Source organism: Acartia tonsa, chromosome 2 (genome assembly GCF_053477335.1).
Source record: "Acartia tonsa isolate MP-2025a chromosome 2, ASM5347733v1, whole genome shotgun sequence".
Classification (NCBI taxonomy): Eukaryota; Metazoa; Arthropoda; class Copepoda; order Calanoida; family Acartiidae; genus Acartia; species Acartia tonsa.
Window position 1 is genome coordinate 32,585,805 of NC_137261.1, and position 18,579 is coordinate 32,604,383.

Consider the following 18,579-nt stretch of genomic DNA (forward strand, 5'->3'; position numbering starts at 1 on the left):
TTTAAAAGTAAACTTATGGTTGCAATATTTGGACAATTCAAACAGTGGAAAAGTATTATGTTTGCAATATTAATACATACCTAGGCATTCAAAGAAACATTCACATTAAGTATATTCAAGTTATATTTAATTCCTGAAATAAGATGACCCATATGAGCAACTAAGTTTCCAGACAGTAATTGAGTGTTGGACACTTCGAAAATGCCATTATTGGTCCTATTCAAGTAGTCACAATCTAAAGTTTACATTAAAAAAAAAAATATGCTAGAATGTTAATTTTTTCAGGATTCTCGGAGATTTAAGTCTCCATATGTTGACTCGAATTTCTAAGTCGCAATAAAATCACGCAGCTTCCCTCTAATAATTTACCAAGGGAGATTATTGGGTTGTTTGGATACCCAATAGTCAAGTACATAATATCAGTACAACCCTTATTCCAAGCTCCTCACTCAATGGAGAGTATCATTCATTACAGTGAATTAATTTTGAACACCTTAGTGTTCTTTGGTAATAATAAATGTAAAGATTTTTTTTGCTACGTATTGTCCAGGTTATAAATAGTTATAAATGGTGTGTGACCATTCCTGATAACTCCAGTGTCGCCTATTTGACCGCCAGCTTCGCTGTAGAAGCAGGTTCTGTCCAGAAATATTATTCCTTCCTCTCCTAGATAACAAACATGATAAAGTCCTATAGTAGCGCTAATCATTAATAATGTCATATATTTTAGGCACTAACATGATCCATCATCAAGACTCAACAAAACAAACACATAAAATTATATAATATATACAAAATAGAAACTTACAAAGCAAAATATTGAATATAAATGTCAGGACGTACATGATAAGTCAGCTGTTATGTGTCTATGTGACTTTCTAATGGACTGGGGGTATCATAGCGAACAAATTCATCTTCCTGATTGCATTATGCAAGATGAGTGATTTTTTCCATATTAGTTCATGCAGCAAATATTTCAAATCATATCATTTAAGCAATTATGAGGTTTTTTTTAGGAACTTAAAAGGATGTTTAGGGCCAAACGGCTGGTGGCACAGTCTACAACACACTAAGTAACGACAAAAACAAAGATTACCTATTAAATAGTTAAAATCAAATAACACAGCTTTTGAATAATACTTTTTGTACTTGTGTGTGTGTGTGATATGAAGGTAAGAACAGTTAAAATAACCATTTAAATTAATAGACAAACGAGTGACATGAAGAGTAGTTCCGAAACTTAAACAAATTTACCTTCTTTCAGACTGTCCACTAGATTTGGCCCAGATACAATTTGTAAAATATTTCCTTCAACGTGAGGAAATTCATATTCTTCTGGACCAATTCTTGTGTAAGAGTACTTTGATGAATCATCCGTCCCTTAATGTCGGCGATTTAAAATAATAGAACTTAGGTTGAGTTATTTTTGTTTTAAATTGAAATTGCAATATTTGATTATTTAATTTCTTTCATATTACGTAAAATAGAGTTGAAACGCTTTAATTCTTCTAAATAGCCCAAAAATTAGGTTGTTACTTTAAGAAGAAAGTAATGCATATGGCCTAAAATTTTTATATCTTTTTTGAGGTGTGCGATTTCTCTTCGGAGCGTGTAGGAGACCCATATCGGTCCAGCGGTTATAAATAATAAAAAATGTTATTTATACCTGGAAGTTTCACAACAGACTTGTCCAGAACCAACCTCAATCCCTGGGCTTGTGCTGAACTTAATTTGGATAACTCTTTCTTTTTGGCAAAGTACTCGTTAAATTCATCTAAAATTAAGGAACTAAATGAATTCATTTACAACACCTGAAGATTTTTTTTTAAAATTTCAAATTGACGAATAAATAGAAATTCTTGATCTGCAGTATTGCCTAGTAAAAAAATCTAGTAGGTATTAAAAGTGTATTGTGTAAAGAACAGATCTATAGTATATACAGATAACTACCTCCCCCCCCCCCTTTTTCAATGACTTTTTTCGTCTGCTAGCAAATTGTTTTCTGCTACTTGGCTGTGTTAATATTCCAGTTACCATTAGTTGATTTTCAAAGAACCCAATTGAGAGTCGGCACAAGGTCATTGCGATAGGGAAATAAGTTATTTAACCCTTTCTCCCTCTAGTGTTTTACTCTTATGTGTAAAGTGTATCAATATAGCGGTCAATAATCACTATATGAAGATAAAAACAAAGGAAACCAGTGCAATTACAAAACAAAAGTTGGTCAAACAAATAAAAGTTTGGAACATTGATAAGACAATTTAGGATAAAAATATCCACTTAATTATTCAATTACACCTTTTTTGAATTGAGATTTAAATAAACCTAATGCATAGTAAATCTATATATTACTTGTACCAAAGGATTTGTTTATTTTTCAATTATAATTTTAATTCATTGGTATATCATTAAAAGTCATCTATTCATGACATTACAAGCATTAAAGGACAAACTTAGTTATAGAATCAAACGCTTTGTTAGGTATTTAATATTTACATTAATATAAAGAGACGGGACTTTAGAAGATGAAATAATGCTCCTCCATTATTTTTGGAAAAAGACATGTTTACTGAACATAAAAATTATGAACGGATTTTTCAGTCTTCTAAGTTCCCATCCCTGATTATTTACCGAGATCAAATTGTATATTTCTTATGGTGCAAAGTTTCACAATATCTTGCTCCTAAATGCAGCCAGGAATAGGGGTTTCTCTTTTAAAAACAAAAAATATTAATCAAGCAGACAAAAGATCTTCATTCACGATTAAGAATCTGCACAAAGAAATTTAATTTTCTATTGAATATCCCCTATCCCTGCATTCCATGTGATTCATAAAGTTTATATGCCAATGCACTGTCAAGAGACTTGCCGAGCTGCTGTTTATCCAACAATCTAAACAAAGACAATCACGTACATTAGCAGCGAAAATTTATTATGCATTTAAAAGAACCTAATACAAATGATCAAATATTGAAATAACTGCATTTATCCATCCCAGTTTACTTAAAAATTTCAGGAGAAAAAAAAGTAATACAAAAAAAAAGAAAAAAGGTTTACTATTAAATAAAAACATAAGGTAAGCGTTGCAGACAATTAATGTCAAGTAATTGTGTCAAACTGTAAAGACTCCTATCTTAATTTCCATCATAATTAGAGAGTTAAATATATATTTTATATTTATAGATATATTACATAAATGTTTTCACGCTTTACAATGAAAGGAATTTTGCTTTAATTGCAACAAAGTATTCGATGACAACAGGAACAGACGGACAGAGAGACACTTAAATAATATAAATCTGTTGATAACTATCTCACCTTAGAGATTCTAGAAATTGTGTTGCTTCATTTAAATCTATTTGTTCTGATTCTGTGGGAAATTCAGTTTTTAAATGGTGATAACTTTTCTCACTTTTATCCATAAATTTATTATAATTATCTTCTTCAAAGTCTAATATAAGTTTGATATTATTTTCTTTGTTTAGAAGAACAGGAAATGTTGGTCCTAATGAGTCAATTACATAGTTGCTTAACTCCTAAAAAAATAAAAATGTATTTTTTTAAACTGCCCTATCAAGCACATGAACAATTACCCTTGTTTTTAAACTAAATTGAAAATAAGGGGATGGGGTTTTTCGTTTGTTTGTTTATTGATTTAGGTCAGGTTAGGTTCTGTTATATTCATAGAGTATCGCATCCCAATACAAGAGAATGACCTTTAGAGGATCACTTGAAATTGTTGGATAATCCCGCCCCAAACAGTGAATCATTAGATTTTGATTATTATTTTTGTATGTTTTCTGGTCTCTGAGAATGATGTTAGTTTAAAAAAAAATAATTTTAAAGAAAATAGGGGAAATTATAACACGTAAAAATAACAAACCTTTAAAAACCCAGACGGGGCATTAAATTTATTGTTAGCAATGGCAAATGCTTTTCTGAGGACAAATTTTAGTTTATGGTTCTGATCTGGAAATACTTGGTCCGCTAAACACACTGTTATCATTCTAAAACAAGATTAGTTTTTCATCCATTATAATTAGGGTTGGCAATCCGTCCAATTTTTGGACCGGATTCGGATTTTTACAAAAATCCGCCCAAAAATTAAACGGATTAATCCGTGGATTGCAGATTCTTTTTCTTTTTTTTGACGGATTCCGGATAGCGGATTCTAGCCATATTTTAAAGGGCCTTTTTAAAAAATAAATTAAGTGATTAAATTTTATCGGGTACTAGGAAGAATCTAAAGCTGCGTTTTTTTTCTCATATTTTCACATTAGCTTTTCTCCTATTTTTAGACCTTACAGCGGCCCTTTTCTAACCCTTACTCAACCTAACCTAACTTTGTTAAAAATTAAAATATATATTTGGACCAAAAAACTCAAGACGCTAATTTTTAGCCTTACAATTAACAATCCGAATCCGCTATTAAAGTAACGGATTGCAGATACGGATTCTGGATTCAAAAATTGCCTAAAAATTGGACGGATTCCGGATTCGGATTGCCAACCCTAATTATAATACGTAATACATTTGCATAGAACAATAGACATAATTTTTTTTCTGTTATCAGTACCAATATAATTTAGTTTTCAGAGTACCCTCCCTCCCTGGTTTTTTCGGCATTCTTGTCTGGCTATTTTTAACTTTGTACCTTTACCAAAATAATATATAGGTATATATAGGTTTCTATGTCTTTTTATCTATCGGACTATTAAGTGTTATATTTTTGTCAACTGAACTGAATCATATGATTTATCTATTTTCTTTCTTTCTGTTTCTATCTCTATCTGTTTCTGACTTTCGGTTAGTCAATACAAAAAAAGGATGTCCACGATTATGCGTTGTTTACATTCAGACATCTATTGACAATCTATTTATCTATCATTATTAAATATAACCAACAAAAATACCTTATATGGTCCGCCAGTATCCTATAGGCTGTGTCTAATTCACTATTTTCATCAAACTTTCCACTATAAGCTGGTTTATTGCTGAAAAAAAAATATTTTTCCAATGATTTTAAGTATTAAGTAATGTCACTACTGTAACTTTACAGCCTAGGTCTATTACGTTTGAGGTACTTTGGGATAATTGATTGACTTTAAAGAAGCTAAGACTAAATTTTCTACATAACTGTATTTATTCCTGACAGGTTAAAGTTTTTACTGTTAGCTTATGTTTGCTGCGCTAATTATGGACATTGTTAATCTGTTAATATTAATAAGTGCGAACACAATTTTAAAAATGAAGCAGATAAAGTATTTTAGAAGTTACTTCGAATGTAATATAATATTACAACAATAACAAAATGATAATTTAAATAAAATATAAATTCTTACCATTGTTTAGAAATCGCCTCAAATATAGGTTGAAAAAGATCCGAATCAAAACTTGAGTTAGAGTTATTTAAGACTGCTATGAGCCGCTCGAGTCCCATGCCTGTGTCAATGTGGCGGCCGTTTAGTGGCTGCAGCTCACCAGAAACCAACCTGATATCAAATATAATTCTTTTAAGAATAGTAAAATTTGTATTTAAAAATTATTTTATCAAACTGTACCTAGGTAGTGCTGTTTAGTTTATGAAAAGTTTTTACTATTTTTCACCCTGTCATATTATCATTGCTGTGCTACTTATGGAATGTCTTTAAAAAACAATTTTCTATTTAGTTTTTGAATAAAATATTAGGTAATTTACCTGTTATATTGAACAAAAACAAGATTCCAAATTTCAATATTTTCACTTGTTCCCGCGTTTACTAAATCAGGCCCTCGGTTTGTATAATCGTAATGTATCTAAAAAAAAAAAAATTTAACTAGGTACCTTATCTTTCTTTTTTTAACAGAATGATTATATTTGGTTTTAAGGCATATCACTGTGGGCTATAATTGAATCAAGACAAAAGTAAGTGCCGAGCCCTGAGACCTATGCATGGTGAAAATAGACATAAAACCATGATGATTCTAGGTAAAACCAAAATATTTCAGCGGGGGCTTTTTAAGAAAATTAGATTTGAAAATTTCAAGTTCAATTTTCACCCCCTAGGAGTTGCCGCATAATCATGACAAGAAAAGCAAATATTATTTATTTTAAATTTTTAACAACTTTGCTTTTATGAAGTCCTTCTTAAAACCTCTCTATATATGATTTATTTTAGGCTGAATTTTCGTGACCTTTGCAAAGCAAGTGATAAAAATGGCCATTTATTAACTCCCTTCAGGAGTGGTTTTACGAAGAACTTTATAAAAGCAAAGGTGTTCAAAATTTAAAATAAATAATATTTGCTTTTCTTGTCTTGATTGTGCGGCAACTCCTAGGGGGTGAAAATTGAACTTGAAATTTTCAAATCTAATTTTCTCAAAAAGCCCCCGCTGAAATATTTTGGTTTTACCTGGAATCATCATGGTTTTATGTCTATTTTCACCATACATAGGTCTCAGGGCTCGGCACTTACTTTTGTCTTGATTCAATTCTAGCCCACAGTGATATCGTTCTTTTTTCTTTTAAATGGTTTAACTATCCCTTGAATAAAACCTACAAACATGTCTAAAGACTAATACAAAGCTTCACTGTTAATGGGTCTACTAACGAGGTTTTTTTTTGTATAAGCTTAAAATCATAATAACTACTAAACTGATTGAGGTCTCTTGTTAATGAAAGCTAACTGGGATGGCTAAGACACTGACATACATAAATATGTTATAAGTATATTGTAAGATGAGTGTAATATGCGCAGTAATAGTTACAGTGTTAGTGTCAAAGGGTATTACAAAAAAAACATAGTGGCGAAGTTAAAGGGAAATGAAGAATAGTAAAGGAATGGGGAAGATCGGCCTTCACAACCACAAGGACAGAAAGACACAAACAGTTAAAGAGTAACTTCGTTGCCAATAAGGGTAGTTACATCAAACAGAAAGACAAGACTGCTAAAGAGTAGCTTCGCTGCTAATAAGGTTTATTACATAATAAATACAGAGACAGACAGACACATATTAAAAAGAGGCTGCAAAATGAAAAAATATGAAACCTCTGTACAAGGGCCACAAGGACCAGAAGTGCCCATTTCCCAGAAGTTGTCTTTCATTCCAAATGGAAGAATGTGTGAGGGATGGACACCAAGTTTTAACCAGACTTCTCTCACCTTGAAATAAAATCTTACTAGGTTAGCATTTTTTAGTGTTGAATGTTTTAAGTTTAGTACCTAGGTACTTATTATTTTTAATGTTATATATTTTCAATATTTATTCATCATTCACTTGCTCTAAAAAAAAGTTTTCATTAGAACAATAATTCACAAAAATGTAATACACTAATGCACGATCGAAGTAATACAAAACTGTAGGTGCCATTTTATTAAAGACTCAATAACATATTGCATCAACAGTCTAAATAAGCAAATTGATCCTGTAACAAAGACAACAAGTGGACGTGTTAGAGTTTGCGCTTTTATTCTTACCTCTAAATCAGGCGGGAGTCCGGATTTCTGACATCCCCCGAAGTAAGTTACATACAATCTGTTTGGATCCAGTCTAAAATTTTCATAACTTCATTTCGTTTTCTTATTTTGCTGAATACTTGCGCAGTTATCCCTTCCCTACTTTATTTCAGAGCTAATTTCACTTTTTTCACTGTTTTCTTTATGCTTACCAAGCACAACTAAAGACTAAACATGTTGCGGGAAACTATGATTTAGCAAAATTCAATATGACTTGTCATTTAATTATTATAAAAATTCGTTTCATCTTACTTTTAAGTCTACAAGTATTTTTGCACATTCTAAAAGTTACCGCATATAATAAGAATTAATTGTTTATAAAAAGCTTAGATAGACAAATATCACAGTACTTGGTAGTTTTATTCTTTAAAACTAGCGGGTTTTCCTTAGCCTCTAGGAGTTTAATTTCAGATGGGGCGATATCAAAATTTTGTAAAGCTTCCATTGAAACAAAAAACTTTTAATCAAAACATCCATTTCCAAGATACTTTTTCTTTTAAATTGAGGACCTTAACTTATTTTTATTATAGACAAACGCTTAGCCCCTGTAAAGATGTTTGAACATTAAATAAAAGGCACAATGAAATGAATTCCTGTAATGTTGAGTTAATAACTTCCACGCCATCGTACACGCTTCTTCCTTCAGGCAATGACAGAGAAATAAGCAAATATTTTTTAAGTCTTACAAATCATACGTTTACGGAAAATCTACTGCTCTCTTTATTGAGTACATCTATAATACAAAGTAGAACGATGTCTGTTTGTTTGTCTGTCTGTTTGTAGCGAAGGATCTCGCTAACCGCTGAACCGATCGGGTTCTCCTATACAGGGTAGCTTCTCATAGTTCCCGGGAAAGTTTATAACTATTTTCTTGGGGGGTGGGACACAAAGCCCCTAGAGGCTAGGGGCGAAGCCGCTAGTGATTGATGAAACATTATTGTAGAGAAATTGGTTTTATTATTCTTTTTGAGTTAAAGTTTGAAATGATAAGTATGGTTATAATTAATTGAAGTAGTATAATCTGTACCTAAGTATGCACCATGCATAATCTGATTATCATTTATGAAGGTCCTACATGTTTTTAAAGGGCGAATATAGGTTCGATATAATATGAGCTTATATCAAAGGTGCCATTACATACTTTTAGAATATCTATGCCAAATTTAATAATTCAAAAAAATCCTTAAGTAGATTTTGCAATTTTCTGTTTCAATTGAACATATAATAAATGAGATTGCCGACAAAATCGATTATTTTAGCCCTTTACAAGACTTTTTTTTGACTATTTTGCTTAAGTTTGATTGACTATTACATTGGCACACATCTTAAATGATAATTTAAATGTTTATTATTTTAGATTAAATACTATTTAATTTCATTTTTAAAAAGCGTAAAAATAATTTGCGTAGAAGTGAGTCAGGAATATTGACTAGGGTAAATAATACGTCTTAAAGTTTATTTTCTGTACAAAGATAATTGATTAAATCTAGATGATATAAACACCCTTAATTACGCATTTTCAACACACACACACACGGCCACAAAAAAACAGGGATTTGAAATCATTCTTCCTCCAAGAAAATTTTATTGATTATTTTTTTTTTACTTTTTAGGTACATTATTTGATGTTTTTTTAACTTTTAAATATTCTACTTTATATATTTTGTATGAAGGTAGAAGGAGGGTATATTTACCCCTGATTAATTCCCGAAACCTTTTTCTCATTTATTTGTACTGCAAAATAACAACAGTATTTAGGCAAACTCTACACGCATCCTGTTGTGAATATGGGTATTTGAATACGTTAGGGAACCACTCCTCTGACGTCACAAATTAGCCCAAATGGCTAGGTTTTTAGCTATAACGGCCTTATCCAATGGAATATCTTTATTTGCTTGAGTTATTCATAATGTATATACTTGCACCTTTGATATAAGCTCATATCATATCCAACCTATATTCGCCCTTTAAGGTAAAAATAAAAACCTCCGACCTTAGAACCACAATTGAAGGCAACTAATATACATACAACAACAAAAAAGTACCTAATATCGAAGTATTTCCCAAATTAAATTTTTATTTCCCTCGTTTTTTTTAGTGTTTATTATATATATAGGTATATTTTTTTCTAAGCTTATTTTATTCCTTCCTTCCAATAGTCGTTGAAGGACCAAGAGCCAAGCATCTCGAACATTGTTAAATGAGATCCATCGTAGCCTGAAATATTGTGAAATAACAAATATTCGTTCAGTCCTTTGTATCATGCAAATCTAAATATCCTACGCAAGCCGTAATAAAATATTTACCTCCAAATTTTCCTGTGATCAAAAGTTTCCTTTGAAAACTAAACTATTTTTATTATAAAGGGGGACGTAACTGAAGCTTTTTTGATGCTGGGGGGGGGGGGGGGGGTTTTCTCCGGAACCACTTGATGAACCGTGCAAATTTTTTGGACTTAAGCTTTTAGGGGTATGAACATCTTATGGTTTCAAAGTCAACCCCCTACCCCCACCACCTAGCCCCCCGGGGCTCAAAACCCCCCTAAAAATGAACCTAACCTTAATTTTCTCAGAAATCATTTGACCAATAGGGATGATTTCTTAAACTTAAACTTTTATGGTTATAAACTAACTGCTAGATTAGAAGTCACCCCCCTGCCGCCAACCCCTAGCCCTCCGGGGCTCCAAAAAACCCTAAAAATGAACCTAACTTTAATTTTCTCAGAAACCATTTGACCAATAGGGATGATTTCTTAAACTTAAGCTTTTATGGTTATAAACTAACTTCTAGATTAGAAGTCACCCCCCTGCCGCCAACCCCTAGCCCTCCGGGGCTCCAAAAAACATAAAAAAATGAACCTAACTTTAATTTTCTCAGAAACCATTTGACCAATAGGCAGGGTGTTGGAGCCGTATGATTTTGATGCGGCTCCGGCTCCGCGGAGCCGTATTTGGAAATACAGCTCCGGATCCAGCTCCGGCTCCTACCTTAAAATTAATATATCAATTTTTTTCATTATTGAATTTGATAAAATAAAATAAATAATATAAAATATTTTCCTTTTATTTGATTAAAGCTATATAAAAGTAGAAGGATGTGTGTCTATTTGTTAAGTAACAATAGTTTTTCAGTTTATTATATGGAAATAGACCGTTGCCAAATTATAATATTACTTTAAAAAATCATTTTTAGCTAGTCCGGAGCCGGAGCCGTTTTTAACGAAAAATACGGCTCCAGATCCGGCTCCACCAAAAATGTTGCTGCTCCCGGCTCCGGCTCCGGAACCCTGCCAATAGGGATGATTTAATAATGCGGTTCCTGAGAAAACTGAGATTAGGTTATTTCTCTGAAAGCATGTTTAAAAAAAATTACTGGAAATTTAAGCTAAAGTATATTTTTTAGGAGCCCAGGGCCGGGGGGCTATGGCGTGGGTGACTTCTAAAATAAAATTTAGTTTACAACCATATATCTGCCAAACAAAAAAGTAGTTTATACACATAAAAAAACATCTCTATTGATCAAATGGTTTCTGAGAAAATTACAGTTAGGTTCATTTTTAGGGTTTTTTAAGCCCAGGAGGGCTAGGAGTTGGCGGCAGGAGTGGGAAGACTTCTAAACTAAAAGTTAATTTATAAGCATAAAAGCTTAAGTTTAAGAATCTATTGATCAAATGGTTTCTGAGAAAATTAAGGTTAGGTTCATTTTTTTTTGAGTCCTGGAGGGCCTGGGGTGAGAAAATTAAAGTTAAGTTCATTTTTAGGGTTTTTTTGAGCTCCGGAGGGCTAGGGGTTGGCGGCAGGGGGGTGACTTCTAAATCAAAATTTAGTTTATAACCATAAAAGCTTAAGTTTAAGAAATCATCCCTATTGGTCAAATGGTTTCTGAGAAAATTAAAGTTAGGTTCATTTTTAGGGTTTTTTGGAGCCCCGGAGGGCTAGAGGTTGGCGGCAGGGGGGTGACTTCTAATCTAGAAGTTGTTTATGACCATAAAAGAAATCATCCCTAGAAATCATCCCTATTGGTCAAATGGTTTCTGAGAAAATTAAGATTAGGTTCATTTTTAGGGGGGTTTTGAGCCCCGGGGGGCTAGGGGGTGGGGGTAGGGGGTTGACTTTGAAACCATAAGATGTTCATACCCCTAAAAGCTTAAGTCCAAAAAATTTGCACGGTTCATCAAGTGGTTCCGGAGAAAACCCCCCCCCCAGCATCAAAAAAGCTTCAGTTACGTCCCCCTTTTACAGCTCATTTTTTACAAGCAGAAAAGTAAGAAATTAACAATTATCAGAGTCCTAGATGGCTTTCTTTTAACTATAATTAAGATAACATGAACTACTGTCGCTTGATACTATGAAGTGTTTTATAAACGTAATTTAAGTAAAACTGAGTAGGTAAGATTCCTAATAAAAACATGCTTCTGATATTTATGTTGTTTACCTAGTTTATATATATCAAATACTGTATATGTTCGTTCATAGTTGTAAACCATCCCAATATATGAATTATGAGGAGTAAACATTATATTCAATACTACAACGATAGCAAAAGTTCTAACCTACTTGACTGAGATCATTATGTTTTCCCCCAACTCTAATACATCGTTGAGAATTTACTACTTTAGGTGCTGGGGGGTCCTCGAGGTTCTAAAATATAGATTTAATTACCAACCTAAAAATATATTTTAACACGCAAATCATGTTCTGTATGGAATAGGATTACCATGCCTGTCTGTCTTAATAGCATATGATATAGTTATGGTATAACATACTAGTTTAATTGTATTTGATTTAATGATATATTGATTATTATACTACTATCAATATCAATATGCTATTAACTTTTATATCTTTTTTTTAATTTAATTAGATTCACTGGCGTGCACAGTATTTACCCAGAGATGTAAACCTTTAAGGGCTAAAAAAGACAATTAGGCTTAAAAATTTAATTTAAAATTTTTAGTTGAAGGTAAGGTTATAAGTATTTTAATCCATTGCCATATATCCCCATTCCAAACACAATTAAAGATAGGTATCTTTATTTTCTAAGCAAAGACACCATGTGTTTTTTATACAAACCTGTAAAACTGGCTTAAATTGAACCATTCCAGCGTTAACAAACAAAAGGGATGGATCATTACCAGGGAGGACAGGACTGGATGCTATGTACTTGTGACCATTGTCCTGGAAAAACTCAAGAAACTGGGATCTCACTTCAGAACTGGAGTGCCTAAACCTGTTGGATATGTCTTGGTAAAGTAAAGAAAAAATAATTTAAAACTTTTTCTTCTCCCCAATATTCAACACCTACTAAAGATAGAATTTTCACACAGGGTGATACACTAACTAGTTAATTATCTAGTTAGAGAGATATTGTCCTTCGAAATAAGTGATCCTCTTTAAAAGCCAGAGCCGTGTAATGGGATGCGGTACAACTCTAAGGCCCACTTCAGGATTTAAGGTTAAGTAACATCCAACAGACAACCAACCCTTTGATTGCACGACCTTTGTTTGGAAGTCCTAAATAAGCATTGCGATGAGTTGGGCCAAATGCACATCCTTTACTCGCACTATAAGTGTCACATGCCTGACATAGCAGCAGTTGGTGCGATTTTTGGCGTTTCTAGTATGACGCAGTGTGTGTGGATTAGAAAAGAACCCGTCACCTACCCAACTGCAAGTACACTATCATTTATGCTAATGCCAGGTATAAAAGATTTTAAAGGGTTGTTGTTGTGTAATATAATCAAGAGTTATCAAAAGATATAAAACCAAATTCCAAGTATATATTAAGTAAACAAGGATGACAACATCCATAAAACTGGAAATGATCTATAGAGTATGTAATAAAAAACTTCAATAACAAAAATCACGAAACCTTTTAAAATGTATATTGTATACCTAATGTTTTTTTGAAGCATTAAGCTAATAAGAAAAAACGTTAAAATCTAAAATTCGATTTAGCATCCCAAAAAAAAAGTAAGTTTATCTTGAACAGGAGTTGAGAAAATCACAAAAACTTGAAAAACTAGGAATCGATCTAGCACCCTAACCAATAAAGGTATCTTAATAAAAATAGGTGGAATTATGTATAAAGTAAACTTGTTCAATCCCTGAAAATTTCAACTGTCTATCTTGTATAGGGTAAAGCGGGGCGATCTCGGTTTTGAGGTGAAGTCGGTATTTTTTTGACCACCTTCATTAAATGACATTTTTCTCCATGTTCTAATCGACTGACTGAAAAAAACATAAAATTAAATTTGTTCCTTATTAAATTGCCTACAAAAAAGTATCAAATGAAATTTTTGTGAGATGAATTTTTAGGGTACTTATTGGGTCTTAAAGTCGGACGACAAAAATTTTTTTTTCTCGATTTTTTTGCTTCGGTCAGAAAAACGGTAAGTTGGACAAAAACTGGTAAGAGCTAGAGCTTAGACGTCTTCAGGGGACTTATTAAGAATCTAATAGGCTATCCATTTCCGTTTAAAACTTTAAAAAAGCTTGTATAGTTTTTTCTTAAATCGACTAAAAGTGAAGCGGGGCGAATTCGGTTTTTTCACTTTTTATACTAACTTTTTCAATTTTATATAAAAAAATGAAATTTTCGAGAAAAAAAGTCAAATTTCTCGTACTTAGAAAAAATTTATTTTTTTTTTGTAGAAAAAATTGTCCGATCTTCATAATTTTTTTTGTGAATGCTCTTTATTACATTTAGCAACTTTAACCTTTAGGGCATGCTGTAATTAAATCAATATGTCATAGGTTTTTTGAAGCTGGAAAATCGACCACAGATTTTGCCAAACTTTTCTCTTTTTTTCAACTTGATTTTTTTAGGAAATTTTGCTAATAGAACTAATTTTTTTTTGGCCAAATCTATTCAAAATTGCCTGAATTTTAAGGATCAGGCCTTTAAAGTCATAAAAAGTTATTTTTTCTAGTAGTATTTTTATGTTTTTTATCAAAAAAATTTTCGAAAAAAAAGTCAAATTTCGCGTACTTCGGAAAAATTATTTTTTTTGGTAGAAAAAATTGACCTATCTTATTAAATTTTTTTGTGCATACTCTTTATTACATTTAGCAACTTTCACCTTTCGGGCATGCTGTAATAAAATCAATACGTCATCGATTTTTCGAAGCTTGAAAATGCCCTACCGACTTCGCCTCAAGGCGGGGCGAAGTCGGTGCCGTTTTAGAGATCAATTTTGACAAACTTCCCAAAGTCCTAGGTTTACGTCCTTTTAGGACCTGATCGACTTTTCCGAGATCTTCCTACTGGTCGTGGTCCCATTTAAAAAAAATAATTTTTACGATTTGCAGGTTCAAAAAACCGAAAAATACACCGAGTTCGCCCCGCTTTACCCTAGGGATCGAAAAAATCATGAAAACTTAAAAATCTAGGAATCGATCTAGCACCCCAACCAATAAAGGCATCTAAATAAAACTTAATCGAAATATGTAAAATCTAAATTTATTCAATCCCTGAAAATTCCAGCCATTTATCTTGAACAGGAATCGAGAAAATTACAAAAACGTAAAAATCTAGGAATCGATCTAGCACCCCAATTAACAGACAGACGGACAAAACAATGTATAGATTAGATGGGCATATGTCATATGAATCTTCACTAAAAATTTCAGCTGTCTATCTTGAATAGGAGCCGAGAAAATCACGTTTCCCCCATAGCGTTACGGACGGACTGACTGACGGACGAACATAGTGAATTATAGAGTAGCTTCGCTACTAAAAACTATATTAGAATATCTATGAGAAGCGAACAAGATAAGAGCTCTCGTAATTGGCTAAAAACAAGATTCATAATAAAAGATATTATAAGGGACCACCTGGTAAGTATACCTTCTCTTGCAAGACATATTATATTCCTAAATGAATTAAAAATCAATCGAGACTCCCCAACCATCTTTTGCTGATTTAGCATTAATTTCAACATTTTTACATCTGAAAGGATTACAGATACATTTTTAAGGTCTAGACTAATAGTTGGCTCCATTAATCCACGTATTTTTTTCATCAACAGTTTAAATTCTATATTTGACTGACTACTTGTATTGTTTATTTATATATCAAGAAAAAATAACTAAAATAGGTTTTTGTTTCTATTCATCAATTTCTTCTGCAGCTTTTGAGGCGTCGATTTTCTTTTGTCTAATTCTTAATCTTCTTTCTCTTTCCCACTCCTTAAGAAATAAGATTTAATTTAATTACAAGCATGGAAATTAGGTAAATTATTAACCAACATTTTTGTGTTGCAGCAAAACTATAATATTTGAAACAAAAATTCAACCCCCTCCTATTTAAGTCTTACAACATTAATAAACTTTTAGCCGTTTGCGATGTTTTAAAGGACATACAAAAATAAAACTTATTAAAACCTTTTCAAGGTCATAATTTAGCCGTTTACGAGATCTTATAAATCTATACCCCCTCCCCCTACCCTGATATAGCCTAAAACCATTCTTAGACCTTTAAACGTTCTCAAGAACTTACAAACTTACATTTACTAAATATCCACCTATCCCCCTTCCCTTCCATTGTTACGCCTAGCATTAAGAACTACATTATCTTGCATCCCTTTTTCATATTATAAAAGCTTTCAGATTTATTTAAATAATCCAAATCCGAAATCTGAATTAGTCCGCTATACATATTGAAATTAATTACGTGAAAAGATTATCATCCCTGTTTTAAAACAAAAGGCTTTTTATATCTGATCGAAAAATAAATTTTACCATCATTCTGATTTTATAATCTTCTCCCAGGCAGTGGAGAGCAGCGTGATGTTCATGAGAACATTTCCAGGGTGTCAGAGGGTAGGGCCAGTAATAAGCACACACGTTATACTAAAATATTTAATTCATTATAATAGGAAGCAGGATATTAATACCTACTATTTATGGTAGTTATTTATTACTTATAATTTATGAAAATAATGGGTTAGCTCCGTTGAGAAATGAGGGTTGTGTTATTATTCATCTGATAACATAATTTCACTTCCTATGTATCTCATCCGTTGAAAACACTAGTCAACGTTTATAACAAAATATCAAATATACACTTACATCAATAAATTCTCTTCCACAGTATCCACGATTTTGTTGTGGCACCTGGACAGCCTCCATCTCCTTAATAGACATACATTTAAGTATAGGTTAACATGTGTAATTGTATTATCATCATCTATCTCCACAACAAGGAGCAAGGTAAACTATTCTGTCCGCAACACACCAAACAGACAAAAAGCCCTTTGATTGCAAGACTTCTTTTTAAAGTCCTGACTATGCATGTAAATGTGCTGTGTCTATTGAAGAGACATGGCATTTCTCCTACTTACTATTATTGTCAAGGCCTTAATTAGCAATAGTAGGTATATGTTTTACGTCTCTAGTATGAAGCTAAATTTAATCATATTTGATCATTATGTAAAATGATCATTGCTGTATAACAGATGAAAGTTTCAGTTCGATTTTTTTCCTAATACTTTGAATTGACTAAATATATCTTATCTGATTTATACTTAATTTGCTTGTATTATATTTAATCAGTTATATAGAATTGGAACAATGGATCTAAAATTCATTCTGTTGGTTGTCTAGGATTTCGGTACTAGATCAAATATAACTTTTATCATTTTGGCAAAAAAAAAAGATTATGTAGATATTTTGGTTAGTTCTAAAAATAGCCAATTGTCACATCCCTGTGTTTAACATATGGCTTACCTCAGCAGTAGCATTCAACACACGTGGCTTTCTGCCATTCTCAAATCCAAGCAAGGGGTCAAAGGTGGGCTTGGAATCGGCTTTTGGTGTAACTTCTGGCCCATCAGTCCAGGCACGAGTCCAGTGGTTGCCCATGTTTCACTCTGAAAAGTTTAAAGCATTGTTAATTAAGACTAATTTAAGAATAAATACCTATCAATAACAACAACAAAACAGAAGAAAATTAGGATTATAAAGGTAAAAGTATTTTCACGACTATGTACAGTAAAAAAATCTAGTTTTCCTTCTGTTCTTTTGTTTGTTTCAATGAAATAAATAGGTAAATGGAATGTTAATATTTTTTTCACTCTTGGAGTGATTGAAAATCAATACAGTAAACAGTAGATATTCATACTTTACAAAAATAGACAAATCTTTATCAGAATTAGCTAAGCTGCTGAACGAGCATTCTTTAGTAAATTCTGTCTGTGTTTATTTAATATCTGTTCTCTTTCGTCGGGGCCAGGTAAAGAAGGTTCGATTCCCTTGAGTTGGCGTTCTCTCTAAAGTCATTTAATACTTAATTGAAAAACTACATACCTATAATAATTGAAAAGCTAAGATATAAATTTTTTTTTAAAATGTATAAAAATCTGGAATAGCTAAGGTACAATGATTCACAGGGAAAGCTTGACTAAAGAAAACGCGCATAAAATAAGTAGGTAGGTATTTTTCGCGCATTTATTAGCGCTGCGATATATATATATACCTAAGGATTATTGAGTTAAGGCTTTTTCCAATTACTTCTAGACCTTCTATTATAGGTTAAAATATTGTCCAAATATATTACATACGTCTAGCCGTTTGGCCCATCCATTAGAGTTCAAATTTTTGGAGATAATCGATACCAGGAACATTTTACAGTATATTACTACATTAGATCCAAAAACATATTGTATTAAGTTAATGTGCCTGAACTCCAAACCAGAACTGTTTACAAATTCTGTAGTTCTCCTTAATCGGTAGCATTAATTCTTTACTTTCAAATCTAACAAGCCTTGAAATGAAAAAAAGGTATTATCTTGGTAAAGAAAAAAAAGTAAACGACAACTATAAGGGTCTGGGCTGAATGCTCGTTGTTTTCAACCATCTCTAATAGTATTAATCAAAGTATAATCATTCCAAAAGAATTAACAATTTCCTGATACAAAATACAATCTTCTCTATGATTGAAAGACAAACATCTCATGGCCTTTTTGTTTTCTTTATAACAGGGATCTACAGAGAGGAGAAAGTACATCTGGATACTCTAACACCAAAGTAATTTCCAACTCTTGATATTTTTATATTAAGTGGTAAAAATTTATCTTTGTTTA

The 18,579-nt window shown here is 32.2% G+C and overlaps 2 protein-coding genes across 2 annotated transcripts; both read right to left on the reverse strand.

Moving 5' to 3' along the window:
- Positions 1–65: 65 nt before the first annotated feature.
- LOC145311138 (alanine--tRNA ligase, mitochondrial-like) lies at positions 66–12,744 on the reverse strand. Its single transcript, XM_080150511.1, has 17 exons — positions 12,569–12,744; positions 12,049–12,136; positions 9,642–9,713; positions 8,090–8,132; positions 7,458–7,530; positions 7,029–7,142; positions 5,699–5,796; positions 5,343–5,492; positions 4,914–4,994; positions 3,884–4,007; positions 3,319–3,536; positions 2,813–2,892; positions 2,632–2,682; positions 1,667–1,774; positions 1,255–1,380; positions 583–666; positions 66–214 (listed from the first exon to the last, which is right to left on the reverse strand). Exons 1-17 carry the CDS (start codon positions 12,593–12,595, stop codon positions 81–83), a joined length of 1,671 nt encoding a protein of 556 aa, XP_080006637.1. The 5' UTR covers positions 12,596–12,744; the 3' UTR covers positions 66–80.
- A 2,701-nt stretch (positions 12,745–15,445) lies between these two features.
- On the reverse strand, positions 15,446–18,210 carry ND-B18 (NADH dehydrogenase (ubiquinone) B18 subunit). The gene is made up of 5 exons (XM_080150536.1): positions 18,176–18,210; positions 17,225–17,766; positions 16,568–16,630; positions 16,238–16,348; positions 15,446–15,685 (listed from the first exon to the last, which is right to left on the reverse strand). The coding sequence occupies exons 2-5, from the start codon at positions 17,357–17,359 to the stop codon at positions 15,605–15,607; spliced, it is 390 nt and encodes a 129-aa protein (XP_080006662.1). The 5' UTR covers positions 17,360–17,766; positions 18,176–18,210; the 3' UTR covers positions 15,446–15,604.
- Positions 18,211–18,579: the final 369 nt, after the last annotated feature.